The 16,974-nt window shown below is 36.3% G+C and overlaps 2 protein-coding genes across 5 annotated transcripts in view; one reads left to right on the top strand and one right to left on the bottom strand.

Moving 5' to 3' along the window:
• ATP6V1A (ATPase H+ transporting V1 subunit A) overlaps positions 1-9,171 on the bottom strand; it is a 64,656-nt gene extending 55,485 nt beyond the window's left edge. Inside the window, exon 1 of one of the 3 annotated variants that reach the window (XM_037835604.1) lies at positions 9,087-9,171. The gene's annotated coding sequence lies outside the window, so the exon portion shown is untranslated. The remainder of the gene's footprint in view (positions 1-9,086) is intronic. The other 2 variants (XM_037835623.1, XM_037835615.1) reach the window with 2 other exon arrangements.
• A 788-nt stretch (positions 9,172-9,959) lies between these two features.
• The window catches only part of NAA50 (N-alpha-acetyltransferase 50, NatE catalytic subunit), a 34,056-nt gene continuing 27,041 nt past the window's right edge, over positions 9,960-16,974 (top strand). For both annotated transcript variants that reach the window (XM_037835594.1, XM_037835585.1), the window contains exon 1: positions 9,960-10,272. In XM_037835594.1, the coding sequence (XP_037691522.1) occupies positions 10,265-10,272 (8 nt within the window). In that variant the 5' untranslated portion in view covers positions 9,960-10,264. The remainder of the gene's footprint in view (positions 10,273-16,974) is intronic.

The following is a 16,974-nucleotide window of genomic DNA, read 5'->3' as shown; positions in this document are numbered from 1 at the left end:
TGGGAAGAAGAGTTATTTTCTGTTGTTTTATATTGCTCTAATTTGAAGTAGAATTAGTTCACAGTAAGAAATAGTTATCGCTGCCTGTTTATCACTGCCTATTTACAGCTATCTTCCCCACCCTCCCTTTCACCAATAAAGTATCACTGGATGAGGATGAGATCATATATAAAACACACACCCACACACCCCACTGAACAATAGCAGGTACTATAAATCTGCATTCCACCACTTCAGATATACTAAACTGAGACCTGGGCAGATTCTGTATTTTGAGTGTCTGCTTTGGAGCACATTGAAGAGTTTGGTGTTAGTCTGTTTTCTATATTTGTGGAATATATTTTTTTCTTTCTTGAAACAAATGAAAGTGGACACCAAACAGAAACAATTTGTGAATTTTCTAACTCATCCTAATAAAGCCCCTCATGGGGCTTTATCTAAGTCTGCAGTATCTAGAAGTTATGGATTACAGAAGTCTTACTTTTCACCAAAAAAGGATATAGTTATACTTACAGTTGTCTAGGTAGCACACTCTCAATGTTCATGTTAATTGGTACTCTGATTCCCTATTTAACAATTTGAAAGCTTTTTCATAGTTTAGGTACATGAAAACAACAGCTCTCACAATTATTAACAATTTGTAACATTTTACTCTTTAAACAATATACAAACTTCAACTGATAGGATTTCAATGCATAAACTGCATAAGGAACATATCAAGTTATTTCTAGAATGCTTACTCCTTTATTTGAAAGTAGAAAAAGTCTGATGTCATCCCTTGTTCTTATACTGACATAGTTAAATGATTCGATAGAATGGTAACCTATGCTATCACATGATGGAGGATTGCACACATTGAGGGAAGCCAAAAATTTTAAAGGCATTCAACTAAAAGGCTCAAGCTAAACAACAGATTTTGGACAAACATTGAGGACAAAGCTGAACTTTGGTGCATCCCTAAACTGGGAAGCAATTTGGTAATACCTATCAAAATTCAAAACATACATCTTCTTTGATTCAGCTATCCCATTTCTAGGAATATACTGTACACGCATAAAATGTTCTATTAACAAGACATTTATTACAGTAAATGATTCATTACAGCAAACAATTGGAATGCCCATTAGTATACAGGCTAGTTAAATAAATTGTGGTAGTATGAGAGGCTTCTATGCTTAGTAATATCAAGATAGCAACATCTGGAAGGAGACTCCCTGGGTTCATATATTGAGTCCTACAAGTTACTGGCTATGTGACATTGTTTGGTATTTAACCAGCCCATGACTGGTCAATTAACCACTCCATACCTAATTTCCCTCTTTTGTTAAACGGGGTTAAAAAAAAGTATCTATCTCAAAAGGTTGTTATGAGGCTTCTCTAAGTTAAAACATTTAAAATGTTAAGAGAAGTGCTTGGATCAAGAGTAAGCTGTCAGTAAACATTAAGTATGACAATGATGGTATATCTAAACAATTGAATATTAGATTTTATTAAAAACAATGAGGCAGCTTTAACAGTATCAGCGTGGAAAGATCTTCAAGATATATTGTTAAGTGAAAAATGCAAGGTCCAGAATAATGTTAAGAAGTGCTACCTTTGTGGACAAATACATGAAAAAAATAAATAAGGATAGGGGGTGGGGGAAACACATACACACATAACTATATAAATTTTTCCCTGCATTTGTACATGTATTGCCCATTCAACTTAGTTAACAATATTGTTGAATGATTCAGTGAAAGTTAAAACAATTGGACCAAACAACTATACAATATCTCTAACTGATCAAGAGGTATGGCTAAATGAAAATGCCAAATATTTATATAGCTATTATTTATCAATTATTCTTTAGTTGTATTATTCGTTTAATCCTTTTAACACTCAGTGCAGTAGTTTTCTTATTTGAAGCTTTCTTAAAGTATGTTAATCTTGTAATCCAGCTTTTATATTCGTCAAAACCCCAAAATGAACCTTTCCTTATAAAGACCGTAAGATAATTAAGTCAGGTGACATGACATATTTGTGAAATATACCCTACGTCTATAAGGCAGAAACCACTTGTGGGGGACTTAATAATCCAAACTAAAAATAAAATATCAGCTTATAACTACCCCTCTGATAATGACTATTATTTCCCCATACATATTTAATGACAATTTTTTATTGTGTGACCAAGGATTATCACAAATATAAAATTAAGAAGTGAATCTATGGAATTATCTAGATAATTTATATGCTTTCCCCACAGATACTCAAGTAATTAAGACAAAAAGAAATTTTTCCCAGTAATTGTCACATTTGGCCATTTCAATTTATTTTTCCTTTTTCCCCCCATTCTATTTCTTTTTTTCAAAATAGAAATACTTTTGTTTTTTTTATACTTAAACACCACAAATTCGTTGTAAAAGTAAAAACATGTAATACAGAAAAGAATAAGCAAAGAAATAAAAATCACTTGAAATGCCCATCCAATTACTCCAAGACAACCACTAAACATCTGTGACTATCCAACTCATCTTGCACATATACATGCAAAAACATGTAGTTTTACAAGCATACTTTCCTGTGGTAAAGGACCCTCTTCAATGTTCACAGCCACATAAGCATATAGAAAACTCATGTGTTTTTAAATTGTTTTACAAAAATGGCATCACAGGATAAACATTTTTCTATACTTTGCTTTCTCACTTAAGATGAATCATGGAAGTCCCTTCAGGATGTATTTGGAAATCCTTTCACAGAAAGATTTGCCTCCTAGTTTTTAATGACTTCAGAACATTCCACTAAATAGCTACGCTATGATTTACATTAATAATACCCCTATTGCCAGGTATTCTCTTTGGTCCCAGGTGTTTGCTCTACAAACATTGCTGCAATCAACATTTATGTAAACACCTGTCTACCTGCTAGGGCCTTTATTTTTAAGAGATTACATGCAATGGAATTGCTTGGATGGAAGAAAATATGTATTTTCAATATTAACAGAAATTGCCTGATTGCTTACTAAAAAACCTGTAATAATTCACATCTTCACTAGCGTCTCAGGAGAAAATCTTTTTCCACACATCCCTGCTAGCAGTTGTTTACCATTTAATTTTTGCTAGTTAGAGAACTAATATTTCATTGTTAGTATACTGGTAACTAATGAGGTGACACACTTTTTCATGTTTTTGAATGTTTGAATTTTTCTTCTGTGAACTTCTAGTCATATGCTTTACCCATGTTTCTACTGGGTGGACTTTTCCTTAATTTGTAGAAGTTATTACAAATGTTAACTCTATCTGTTATATACATTTCAAACGCCCCCCCCCGATCTATTTTTTGCCCTTTATTTACTCTTGTATTGAAGAATTCTTCATTTCAATATAGTCCAATATGTCTATCTTTATCTTTACTTTTATGACTTATAGGCTTCCCATCTTGGTTTACAAGATCACGTCTATCACTTTTATATATGTATGTTATATTCTACAATAAAAAAAAAAATTCAAAAAAAAGAAAAAAACATGTTTGTACCTTTTATCACAGGAAAAAAAAAAAAGATCACCTCTATACCTAGATTGCATGTATAAAGAAAATTTAGGAGATTAATATTTTAAATATTTTAATGTTTACATTTAAGATTTGAATCCTTCTGAAATTAATTTTTGCATATGCTGCAAAATAGTGATTTAGTTTTATTTTCTTCCAGATGGACAGCTTGTATCAGTTATATTTATGAGATATATATGTCTTTTTTCCACTGAATTGAAATATTACTTGGTCATGTATTAAAATTCCTTATATACAGAAATTGCTTCTACATTTAAAATTCAGCTATACTTACATATTTGAGATTAAAAAATTTCACTACCTTTAAATAATATATGCAGTTATCTGAATAATTCAGAACATTTTAATTTGAGATATCCAGGTAATTAAGAATAACTATTTAAATGGCTTAATTCTCCACACTACATTAAAAAAAAATCTTGCTGCCCAAAGGAATGTCTGTTGATATATAAAGTATATTAAAGAATTTAAAAACATTTAAATTCCTAATGTAAAGAAAATTATTCTGATGTATTTCCTTTCAACTTTTTCCATACGTATACATAATTGCTTACACACATAGCTTTTTTATCATGCCCTGTATTCAATTTTCCAATTTCCAATTTAGTCTTTTATATTTGACTTTAATAAACACTTTTAAAAAAAATTAACCTAAGAAATAACTAGAACAAAATGTAAAATGCCTAGTTGTTTTCATTCCTCAAGCACCCCTTGAGCTATTCTGCATATGATGTACCACCCATTTTATTTTCAACAAAATGTTTAATTATTTTTTAGAAAAGAAACAAAATGTTATAAACTTTAAGTATAATTTTAAAAAATGTTTTCCACCAAAGAAACAATAGTTTCTAAAGACAGCATTAAAATTTGAATCTTGAAATGTTATTGTAGTTAGTCATAATATTCATACAAAATATAACAGTGACAAAAAATCACAGTATACAAGAATTAAAGTGCTTAAATTTAAATCTGAACACTTATGATATACCATCACTTTTTGTAAGCGGCTTATCACTTAGGCTAAACAGAGCTAACTACAAACAAATATACAGAAAGCGGTCATACAAATTAAAATAATCATTAGATAATTTTATTTATAGTAGTAACTAATTTTAAAGACAGTCGTAATAATTGTAGGTAACCACTACAAAGATATAATATATATAATATACATATAGATGAGTACACTTATATATATCAGTCTCATTTCAAAACAGGAATAAAGAAAATAGCAAAACTTTTAAAGTCTCTGCAGAAAAAGAAGTTAAATGGGAAACATTCTTATTAACCACAATTTATTCTATTATAATAGAGAACTTGACATTAAAGAGAATAGTCAATACTCTTAATAAAATCTTTACTTACAACAAATTTGTAATAATTTTTTTCAGGATTAAGGTGAAACATAAACTCATGAGAGCTATACTTCAATTATTGTTTGATTTACTGATATTTTCCAATAAATACTAATCCACGAGTCATCACTTTAAAGAGGGAAAAATTTTGTTCTAGTTCATGTTTCTATTATGTTCTGTATACTCCTAGTCTATCTCAGATGGAGATAAAAATAAGATTGGAAAAGGTTTAAATTCAAAGAAAAGGCAAAGTTTTTAGACTTTTAACACAAGCATTAACTCAAAAATGTACACACCTTTACAAAATGTGATATATTTCTATAATCCACTGTAGGGATAAAAATTTAGGAGTAGAAGAACTGCTTCCTTAAATAGTTTCTACGTATTAATTATCACCATTAGTACTGGAAAATATTTATAAAGAAATACTTTTATTTTTATTACTGCAGTTGCTAAAATATTGATCATTATGTTGATATTTTTCAGTTCCTACCAACAGATCTGTTTTAGAGTCTTTGCTAGAAGTATATCTTTTTCTTGTTCTCCCTTTTTTGAATAGCCTCATTTTAAATTTTACTCCCACCTTCATGCCCCAAACCTGATGCTCAAAAAGAGGCACTACTCATTTTTTTAGACTGTCTTGTCTTCTTAAGAAATTCAGTATTAAAAAAATAGAAGTAGTATCAGTAAAGTTAATAATAAAAAATATTAACAAAATGTGTACTAGGCACCCTATATTCACAATCTCATTTAATAGCACCTATAGAGATTTTACACAGTAGAAAACTTAACCTTAGGTTAAGTAAACTGTCCAAGGTCATACAGCTGGTAAGTGGTCAGGGCCAGAACTTGAACCCACGTCTATGAGATTGGAAAATCTATTCTTGTAAAAGTCTGCACTATATTGCTTTACTCTACACACCACCTTGTTTTAAAAATATTTTCACATAGATTACCTAGGGCTTATCTCACTTGAATTCACAATACCCTTGAGAGGTAGGTTCCTAACTATCACGCCTTAGGTCTCCAACCCCAACTTTGCTTAAAAGGGCATATAACTAAAGTGGCATGAATGAAGATTGTATGATTTTTAGTGTAATGCTGTTATACCATTTGTAGCACATTCAGAAACATTTTTTTCATTTAGTACAATTTACTCCCCTTCCCTTCCCTCCCATATTTAGATGATAACCAAACCTATTAGTAAACATATATGTTGTAAAAATAAGTACATTTGGTCACTGCATTAATAAGAAGTCCATTTGTAGCTTCTGTCTATTCTACTGACAAAGATTTGGATGCTTATTATTAGCAATTTATATTTGAAAGCTGGCACCTAGCACACAACCTTAGGAGGCACTATGATCTGCAAGAGCTAAAGTGATTTAATCTCCTAGTCTAATTGTCAGATACTCTATAGTCAATACACAATTTACTCAGTACCTATCAGGTACTTCAGCACTCTGGGCTAAAACAAAACAGTAGTAAAGACACCGTACGTGAACTCCTAGGAACTTCATGGTTTAGTGAGGAACAGCCCAGCAAACAGTAATTAAATATAATTTATTTGAAGTTAAAATAGAGAAATTGAAAATATTGCATAATAGCCTATAGTAGTGAGTGACTAGCTTTGCCCATGAGGGAAGGAAAAGCATTCTCAGTAGTGGCAGCAATTTGTAAAGGCAGTGAAATACAGGAAAAACCTCAGAGGAAGGGCAGAAGAGTTTTAGGGATCTTAACTCAAAAACCCTTAGGTGTCACTTAATACTGGATTGTGGCACAACTTAATTCCCTAATGAACATTAAAATTTCTAGATGTGACACTCTAACTGATAAAGCTAGTCTCAGAAATGCCTTCCAAGCTTTAAATCACTTTGTGTGTGTGTGTGTATGTGTGCACGCGTGTGCATGCATGCGTGTGTGTGTGTGTGTGTGTGAGAGAGAGAGAGAGAGAGAAAGAGAGAGAGAGAGAGAGAGAGAGAGAGAGAGAAGTCTGTCAAAGCTCTTTTCACCACTCATCCATAGCAGAAATTTAGTTACCAATCCTTGCTGCTAATCTCAGATATTTCATATTTTCATATTTCATCAGTGGTCTAAATTATTGCTTTCATAAATCCCCCAAAATCTGAGGAATTGTGGAATAAAACTGCAGACTCATTCAACCCCTTTGGTATTGATATTTTTTCCTTTAGTACTCTAAGCTTTAGCTGGCTTATTCTTTCCCATTTTGCTCTCACCCAGACAGGACTGGTTTGGACCTTCCAGAGCACTTAAGGAATTCTCATTTGGCTGAACGGCACCTGGGCAATGAAGCAACACTGCTTTTTTTTTTTTTTTTTTTTTTTTCTGTCCTATGGAGAACAGGGAGGCCTCACCCTGGAGCAAATTAATTGATAGAATTATATTTATATCTGCAGCAGGCATGGCCACATAAATTACCAATAGATTAATGAAACTGTCCAGTGTAGTTTATAAGTTACAAAATGCTAAACGTGTAAATCCACAAGGGACAAGGCTGGTCTTCTTCATTACTGGAGCAAAACAAGTAAAAAAGATCTTTAAGGTGATGTTTTCTGTAAGAAGCATCAATAGGCCAGTTTTTCTAGGATGAACTTAGTATAAAAATATTTTTAAAATTGTTTTTATTTCAAACTTTTAGTTAACTTTTTGTTCTCCTTAACAAAGTAAAACCAGTTAATTGTACAAAATTTGGAAGATACAGGAAAACAAAATTGAATAATTTGGTCTCATCCCAATGTTCATTCCATCCTCATTTGTCAGCTGTCTTTTGAATGGACTATTCATTTACATTGGTTTAACCAGATTTAACAGAGATCATGATTTTTCAGATTATGAAAAAGTGCAATTTAAATTAAAAATTTTAATTTATACTATCTGTGGGGCTTTTGATTTAAAAAAACTAAAGAACTTTCTCCATTTCAAGTACAAACTGAAAAACACTCTTCCCTTAAGCATAGTGTTGGGGGCAAAACATTAGCTATCGAATTTCATATGAAAAGACAGTACACTGGGTTGGGCAAAACCTTGGCAAAACAATTTCTGTATTTTCACATAACATTATTCAAAATGGGAAGAGGTCACCTGGAATTTCACAAATGGAGAAAGATAAGGAAGGAGGCAAGGGCTACTTAACTAAATTTACCACAAACTGTTCAAGAATTTGACTGGGAGTAGCATTTAGGTAGAATTTTACAGAGGAATAGCTTTATGTGACGAATGGCTATAGATAAGGAAGTCAAAAAAGCAGACAATATGAAGTCAGTAATATCCCAACTTAACCTTCGTACCTTAAATTTACGGTCAAATAAGAATCATTTAATCATATTCAGCCTGATCAGTTTCTGTAGAACTACTCTCTTTCAGGGAAATCTAGTCACTTTTCCATAGGCTAGCCTGAGCCTCTTAAACAGTCCACGACATTGCAACACAATCTTTCAACGCCTCCTCATTCAATCGGCACTGTCGCATTACCATCACCTCTGTTTTGAAGCTCGTAAATCTCGATTATTTTAACTGTCCTCCCTCCCTTTCTGCACCATAAAATCAGGTAAGAAAGGTTAAAGCCTGTTTTCAAAAACCTTTCCAGAACCACCCAAAGCATGTGAACTCTTATAGAACCCCTCCCGCGGGGATGACAAATAAAACCCTCAGAATTATTGAGAAAGCACGTTCGCAAGTCAGCTCTTCAGTGACTCCGCAGAGAGGGCCATATCAGTGACATTCCCTCCCAAGCCTATCTCACCAGAGACGTCTCTTCCTCCAGGGTTTTTTCCTACCTCCTCGCTCCCTAGCCCCGAGCTGAGGGTAAACGCGGCGCAGATTTTCTGCCAAAGAATGGGCTTTGGGTAATGAGACCCGGCGGCTGTTGCAGACCCCGGGGAGTGGCTGAAGAAATCCCACTAGCCGAAGTCCCAAGGACTCCAAGTAGGAAACCAGAATGGCCGCACCTACCCCCAACCCTGGAAAAGGTGGGCATCTCACCCCCAGGTAGTGGGGGCGGCCAAAGTAGGGAGAAGGGATCAGTAGAACTAGAGAAATAAGCGCCTTGCTGGCGTAGAGTGACAATGGAGAAAAAGACCCGGGCAGCGAAGGCCGCCAATCACACTTCCCAACCTTGCCCTCGCATCCCTTCTACAATCCCCACCAGTAGCCGGTTACCGGTCGTGTTTCACCTGCCGTGGCGCGAGGCACAGAGACCAGTTAAGACCACGGACCCAGAGGCGCTGTCACTGCGGGAGGGGAAGTCTTCAGCTGCAGAGGGGGGCGGGTCTAGGCGTCACGTGACGTAAAGCCCCGCCCTACCACCCCCATCCGCGTACGCTGCATCCCGGAGGCCTGCATTTTTTATGACTCATTGCACATTAAATTTTTTGTTTGTGATTAAAGAAAAAAAGCATAAACATTTTCACAAAGTTTGTGTCACGAACTGCAGCCTAGGAAGCACGGGTGGCAAGGGTTAAGACAGATTGCTAAGGAAGTGACGTTTATGCTGTGATCTGAGGACCGGAAATGGCGATGGAGTTCCAGCCCTATGGGGCCCACCAGCAAAATCCCAGGCCGCAAGGTTTGGACCAATACACGTTAAAGTTGAAAGCGTGTGGAGGAAAGCCAAGTTAATCGGCAGATTGATTAATTACCTTTATTTGCGTCAAAACCACCTTATTTAACTTTTTCACAGACTTATTTACATTTTAAAAGAAGCGGCTTTATAAAATCCCATTAGGGAACAGGAGCATTTGAAGGTCACTCTGGAGACTACCAACTAGGAAGAAAAGGGTCGGGGACGATTGATCTTGTTGATGTGGGAGAGAACAGGGATGGGTGGAAAAAACTGGATTTTACCGCCAGTGTCTATTACGCAAACCCCATAAGTAGTGTCGTCAGAAGTGGGGGAAAGAGAATGCTAGAAAGTACAGCCCATCAAGAAAATGGAAGTCCCAGACTGGAGGTGGAAGGGTCCGCGAAAGCGAGCAGTGCGGCTGCGCGCGCGAAGCGGCGGTCGCGCCGGCGCACAGAAGGGGTGGGGTGAAAGGTCACGGCGCCGCGGCGGGTCTGGTTGGCGGCGGCGGCGGTGGCGAGCTGGAGCGGAGCGCCCCGTGTGCACGTGTGGAGAAGCGGCGGCACCAGCACGGTGGCGGGAGACATCCCCGCCCCCTCCGGAGACACAGGGCCGCGCTTGACTCTCGCGGCCTCCGTCACCCGCTCAGCTCCCTGCCCCAGGCTAGGAGACTGGCTTGTAGGGTAGAGTGGCCCGAGCTGAGGGCGCGAAGAGCACAGGGCGGCGGCGGCGACGGCGTTGATATCGGTGGTAACGACGGCCTCAGCAGACGGGGAAGATGAAAGGGTGAGGAAGGGTAACTGGGCAGGGCCGGGCTGGCGGGGAAGAGAAGCCCGAAGCCGTGTAGAGGGAGAGAGGCTGCGAAAGAGGGGAGAGACTCCGGGAGAAGACCAGGCGGGCGCAGAGTGCCGGGCGGAGGGAGATTTCTGGGTTTCTCTGGTCACTCCGCTCACGGAGGGGGCGGAGGCGGGGTTCGGGCTGTTGGCGGGCTGAAGGGCCAGCAGAGATATGACTCGGGAAATCCCAGGGTTTGGGCCCGAAGGATGAATGTAGGTTGAACGGACAGTAGTGGCTGAGTGGGGCAGCAGGGAAAAGCTATTGGGAGGCGCCTGGGGCCTCCTACCCGGGAGTGGACGGCCTGAACCACCAGATCAGTGACCGCCCGCCACTCCAGTAGAGAAGTCTGGTTGTCTTCTTCTCCAGAGCCAGGCTTAACACTGGAAACTGCAGTCTTTGACAGTATGCAGCTTTATTCACATTTGGGAACCGTGCAGAACCTTGTGGAGGGGGAAGGAATTGGAATAAAGAGCATGGGTATGAGTATTAAGGGCTAGTGACTCAACTAGATTTGGGTTGGGTCAGAGCAGGTGGGGGAGGGAAGAAGGCGCGAGCACTGTGAGACTTGGGGTGCCAAAACGCTTAAGGAAGTGTTGTTGATCAGTAGATGGAGCTATTGCTTCAGTAGTTTACTGTTGCCCCTCAGTGCAGTGAGTGGGGTCCTTGATTGTTATTCTGATGGTTTTTTCTGGCGATTGGCAAAGTTTTTTAGTTTCCCTCATAGATAAAATTAGGGACTACTTTGATTCCACTGTTTCCAGTTGGATAAAATGTTTCCTTACTCTTAAATATAACTTAAAATAGTAATTACATAACGCTATGTTTGAAATCATTGCCTGAATTGGCAATTTTGGAGCTTGTCTTCTCTACTTTCCTTAGAGAAAGAAATGAAAGTTTATAAATATGAAAGGTTTTTTTCCTCCTATAGCAAGTCAGTTAAACAATTGTAACTGTTTTGAGTTAGTGAAGCCTTTCAAACAGCCCTTTTGAGGATGATGTGGAAGTCTTCTCAGTAATCTCAGACTGCCTAAAGCCAGGTTGTGTGTGTGTGTGTGTGTGTGTGTGTGTGTGTGTGTGTGAGATAAAAGAGGTTCCAAGAAAGTTTTTTGGTTTTAGATCTGTAACGTGTTTTCTTTCAGTGATTTTGCTTTAAATATTGGACATTATTTCCAATGTTCAATTGTACGTTTTGTTTTAAAAATCCTTAAAGTGTAGGAATTATGAAGAAATTTTCACAGTCCCTGCATCGTATCCTACTAAGTCAGTAAGGAAACAAATGGAGGGGCATAAGAAGTGTTTGCTGCGGTTGAATCATGAGCTGGGAAGTTTAGCTATATTGCATATGATCCAACATAATTTGGGGAGTTTTGTTTTGTTTTAATCTTAGTAGACTGCATTCCTTGAGTATGGTTGCCAGCTCTTAACTTGTTTCTGTATTCTCATTGCGAGGCACCCAATACGAACTTGTCTTGTTCTGTTAAAGTAATAAAAATGAGACTGAGGAGTTCCCAGTGTGAGACTGCCACAGATTTATAAAAGGAGGACTCCAAGAAATTATTCTGGGTGTTTCCAAATTCTGTGGTCTACATAACTCTAGTTTGGATATAACATTCTTTTTGATACCTAACTTGGTGATAGAGATGGGGCCACATAGTGATATTATTCAGATACTACCTTCATTTAGTAAATCTGTGAAGCAACTGTCTTTTTATTTAAAATAGATACTTACGTATAAGAGCTAGTACTAGCCTGATGGGCCAGATCCCCAGAAATGAGTAATTAGCCAAATTTAGAGAAAACCTAAGGAAACTCAGGTATTGAATCTGTACTTCATGCCAGCAACTATCTCTGAAACGAGGAGTCCTTAAAGTCTAGTTTCTATCACTTCTTACGATTGGGAGCTTAGAATTGTGTTCTTAACTGTAAATTTTTAAGATGATTTTGCAGAAACAGTTGCTTTAACTTCCCAGATGAACAAAATCACAGGTAAGATGGGACTTTTTAAAATTGTTTTGCTTCTAAGTCTGTATTTAAGGCTTGAACAAATGAAGACAATAGACTTTATGATTTCAACATCATTGAATTCAAACACTTGAATCACCAAGCACAAAGCAGTCAGTGTTATAGTCCTGTCTCTTGATTTGTGGTCAATTACTATGTGGATTTTGTGTGAAATTTTATTTGCTAAGTTTTTTATTGTCTAATGAGCTCACAGAACAATAAGTTGGATAGAAATACCTAAAATCAGAAACGATGCAGAACACTCAATTCTAAAGATATATACCTTTAGAATATTTTACGTTGTTGCCTACATTGCATATCTATCATTTGAGACTTTTTAACTTATTATTTTATTTTGTTTTCCTTCATATTTCTAACTAGTTTTCATTAATACTAGCAGTAGACTACTTCATTGTGTTAACGTACGTATTTGCCTTTTCTCCAAATTAGAGAATTTTCCCTTAATAATTACAGCATGTATTTAAAGGTCCAGTGTTTGAGATATATTACATGAATGTGGTTCCTTTGTACTGAGGTTGCTTGTTTTTATGAACAAGGGATATTGTAGCTTGAATTTGTGGATGGTAAGCTGATTATTCTTATCTGTTGCTCCTTTCTAGGGAAGGGGAAACTCAAGCAAGAAGGTATGCCATAGACAGCCATGACTGAGGTGGCAATGTAACTTGTCAATAAATAGAAAGCAGAAAAGAATCCATTTATCCTTCAATTGTAGTAAGAAGGTATAAATTAGATGAAAAGAAATATGTGACCAAGGTAAAGATGGAAAAGTAGACAGAAGACAGCAATAATATGTAGTATGTGGAACAGTGTAGTTTACTAATTAAAATATTAAAAGGGGTCATTTTGACCAAATGCTACTAGAAAATAAAATTAAAGTATAAGCTTCTTGATCAGAAATTATGTTGAATTCAGAATAACGATTATCTCTGGCAGTGTATGAACTGGGAGTGGACACAAGGGAGTGTTCTGAGATGCTTAGAAATATTCTGTGTGTTTATCTGGATGTTACACAGGGGTGTACATGTTTAAAAAAAGCTGTTGAGTTGTACACAAGATTTGTACCCTTTATTATATAACTTATACTTTCATAAAACAGTTCTTTTTTTTCTAAATGCTGTATTGCTGTTTTTGTCAGCAGAGCAAATTTTTTTTTAAAGTCAGTGAGACTAAAGTAGGAGTCAGCCACTTTTTGTAAACCTGTGATTCATGATTCTTGCTTCTATGAAACCAGTACCATGTGAGATGGTGATTTTAACAAATACTCTGTGGTGTTCCCTTTTCCTGTGTTGAGATGATTTCATATACAATACAACCTACCTGCACCACAAGTTTTTTAAGAAAATCAATGTAATGCCCTGTAATATAACAATAATATAAAGGAGAAATAAAAGGAAAGTGAATTTAATAAAATATTTCAGTAAGTAAATGATCAGCTACATAAAGCATAAGATCAGATGTTTATATTTTTCTGTAAATAGAATCATTTTATAGCTGAGAAAGTATATCAGATACCAATACAAGTGTATGCATTGGTGGCTCAAGCTGTGTTGCCAGTGGTGGCGTGAATTTTTTCCTTCCTTCACTTGCAGTCAACCCTTGGTAAAGTTCTGCACAAAACAAAGAATAATCAATATTTTCTGGGTTGGAAGAGATTTTTTTTAAAGATCTTCCAGTAGCCCAAGCATTCTTCTATCACTTCTAGATACTATTCCCTGTTTATCGAGCTTTCAAACATCCTGGCTGCTGTTATGTGAATGTTGCTCCACATGTAATTAGTAGAGTGAGAAAGTGGAACTGTTACCATCATTGTTCTAAATAATGTATTCCTGTTACTGCAATTTATGGTCAAATTAATTTTACAGTATTGCACATTAACTGTATTTTCAACTAAAGTCCCTTCCTAAGTCTTAAGCCATTATCTTTTAGAACGTGCTTTTGCCAGACCAACTAATATCTATATTAAATTTCATTTTGCTACGTCATCTGTTCTGGACTGTAGAAGTCTTTTGACTCCTAGTTTTTTCTTCCAAGTATTAACTAGGGCTTCCAATTTTGTGCCATCTGAAGAGACAGGCTTAATCAGTTATTCAAGTGATTGTCCTTAAACTTTTTTTTTTAAATACAGCCTCACAGTAACCAATACCAGTAGAAACTTCCTTTCCATTATGGAATTGGGAATTGTTGGATTATAGCTTAACAGCTACAAAATTATGTTATTGTGCTATCACCTGACCCGGCTTTCTCTTTATCTTTCCTCCTCCATCATCTCCTATTTACATTCAGTACCTAACTTATTGGCAGTGTTAGGCCTGTACTGTCCAGTGACTAGTTACAAGTGGCTATCGAGCAAGTGAATTGTGACTTGCACGACTGAGGAATTGAATTTTAAATTTTAAGAATTAAAATTTTTAAAAATTGTTTGTTAATGGAATTTTAAGTATCAGAGCTGTATTGAATAGGATAGAAAAGGCTTGTTTAAAGGCATGTTTCCCCCAGATCAGCACCACAAATACAGATAGGTACTTGCATGATATACTTCTAAAGTATGACATCAGCACAGAGAGTTGAAAACAGAAGGGTATATGGAAAAAAATCTACCTGTTGCATAGTAGGGACTATAATTAATAGAATACCTTACTAGTACCTCACAAATACTAGGGACAAATAATTTTAAAATTTAATTTTTAAAGATGCTTACTGGAAAGGATGTCGTTGAGAACCACTGTTGATTCTGATCTTGTGGCCGTGAAGGCTGTAGGAAGAAGATGATTGCCACCCCTGTCCTGGGGGGAGAGAGAAAAAGTGGGTGCCAAAGTCTCATCATTACTTCAGCTAACAAAAAAAAAAAATTTTAATGGATAGTCAAAAGTCAGTTATTGGACAGTTTTTAAGTATGGAACAACTCGGATATCTGAATCTTAACTTTTCCAACTATACATTTTATGAAATGTAAATACAGAACAAAATATTTCTGAAGAAAATGATCATCTGAATTGAGATGTGCTGTAAGTGTAATACGTACTAAATCTTGAAGACGTATGAAAAGTAAAATATTCATTAATAATTTTTATTTTGATTGCATATTCAGATTATTTCGTCTGTTCTTTTTACCTTGTTAATGTGGCTACTAGAAAATTTTGAATTACGGATGTGACTAAAATTATATTTCTCTTAAGTGGTCCTGTGCTGGACCCTGAAAAAGTGAAGTTGTGTGAAACATGATTTCTTTACAGGATCTAGTTCCCAGATGGTAAATGTTTCCAAATGTTTCAACTTGCAGGCTGACAGATAGTGAATTTATGGCTGTTTATGCCTGTTTGGGGAAGGATTCTGAGACCACTTCTGGGTTTAGGTTAAAGTGTTGTCATTCAGTCACTATCTGTAATGGATAGGGGAGGGAGAATGGAAGTATGTATTTTGCTGGGCTAATGTAACCTGTATCCTGCCTCCATCATTGCTAAAGCTGTTCTTAAGGGAATACTTCATTTCTCAAGTCCAGTGGGTTCTCATCTAATTCCCCTATGGTGCTATAGTGAAGGTTGGTTCGTAAAAATACTTGACACACATCTTTAGTTATTTCTTTTGTATAATTCCCTAGAAGTCAGTTTTTGGTTTAACTTTTGAACCAAAAGTTCAAAAACCAAAACATTTTGAAAACTCTGATGTTTGTTGCCAGTTATCCTCCAGAAGGACAGTAGCAATTTATACCACCCTGTGCATATGAGAATACCTCAGAACATTTTAAACATTTATTTCTCAGTCCAGAAAATGTACATATAAGGTGCATTTAAAGGTATGTTTGAATGTTTTTTCTCTTCTAGTTTGTATAGCTTATTATTTGTAGTGTAATTTACCTTAATAAAGGAGTATTATAATGCAGAGTAATGAACTAAAGCAACCAAGTTTTAGTTCAGTGTGCCTCTAATGATTCTTAGCAGTGGGGTCACTAATAAGTTTCTTGACCTCTGGGCTTTAGTTTATTTATCTTCTAAGAGGATGGCTTGAACCTGAACAGAAAAGGCCATAGATTCTAACTCATATCCCAGTTCTGATTCCTTGATAAAGTGTCTGCGTACCGTCTTTGATGAGTTCTCAGACAGGAAAGGAAAAAAAAGTGCCGTGATCTAATATTGGTATTTACCAGGACTGCTGTAGCATGTGTGTTATGTGTTTGCCATTCCTGGTCTCTGTCAGCTAGCACTTTCTGTGACACTAAGAAACAAGGAAAAAACTTAGGAGTCATGTTTGAATTTTTCTCTTTTAAACTGTTTTCTTCATTGTTCTTCTGACTGCCTATTGAGACCTGCTTTCCCCCACCCCTACCCCCCACAAGGCACTCTTGTTTTTTTTTTATACCTACCTAATATGTGCCCTCTACTGTTACTAGGTTGGTCTCCTTACTGTTCCCACAAAAATACTGTGCTCATTCTTGCCTATTTGCCTATATTTCTTTTTACTTGGAATACTTCTTTAAATACCATTGGTTTTTGAGGCCCACCTCATCTTTCACCCTCTGAAAATTTCCCTGATAATTTCTGTAATTATTTCTACAGAATTTGTAATATGTATTTTAGTCTTCTTACCAACCAGACTTTTAAGTACTTGAAGATCCATGTACTCTGCCATTTT

Source organism: Choloepus didactylus, chromosome 1 (genome assembly GCF_015220235.1).
Source record: "Choloepus didactylus isolate mChoDid1 chromosome 1, mChoDid1.pri, whole genome shotgun sequence".
Classification (NCBI taxonomy): domain Eukaryota; kingdom Metazoa; phylum Chordata; class Mammalia; order Pilosa; family Megalonychidae; genus Choloepus; species Choloepus didactylus.
Note: the sequence above shows the minus strand (reverse complement) of the source record. Positions and strands in the feature narration are given on the sequence as shown.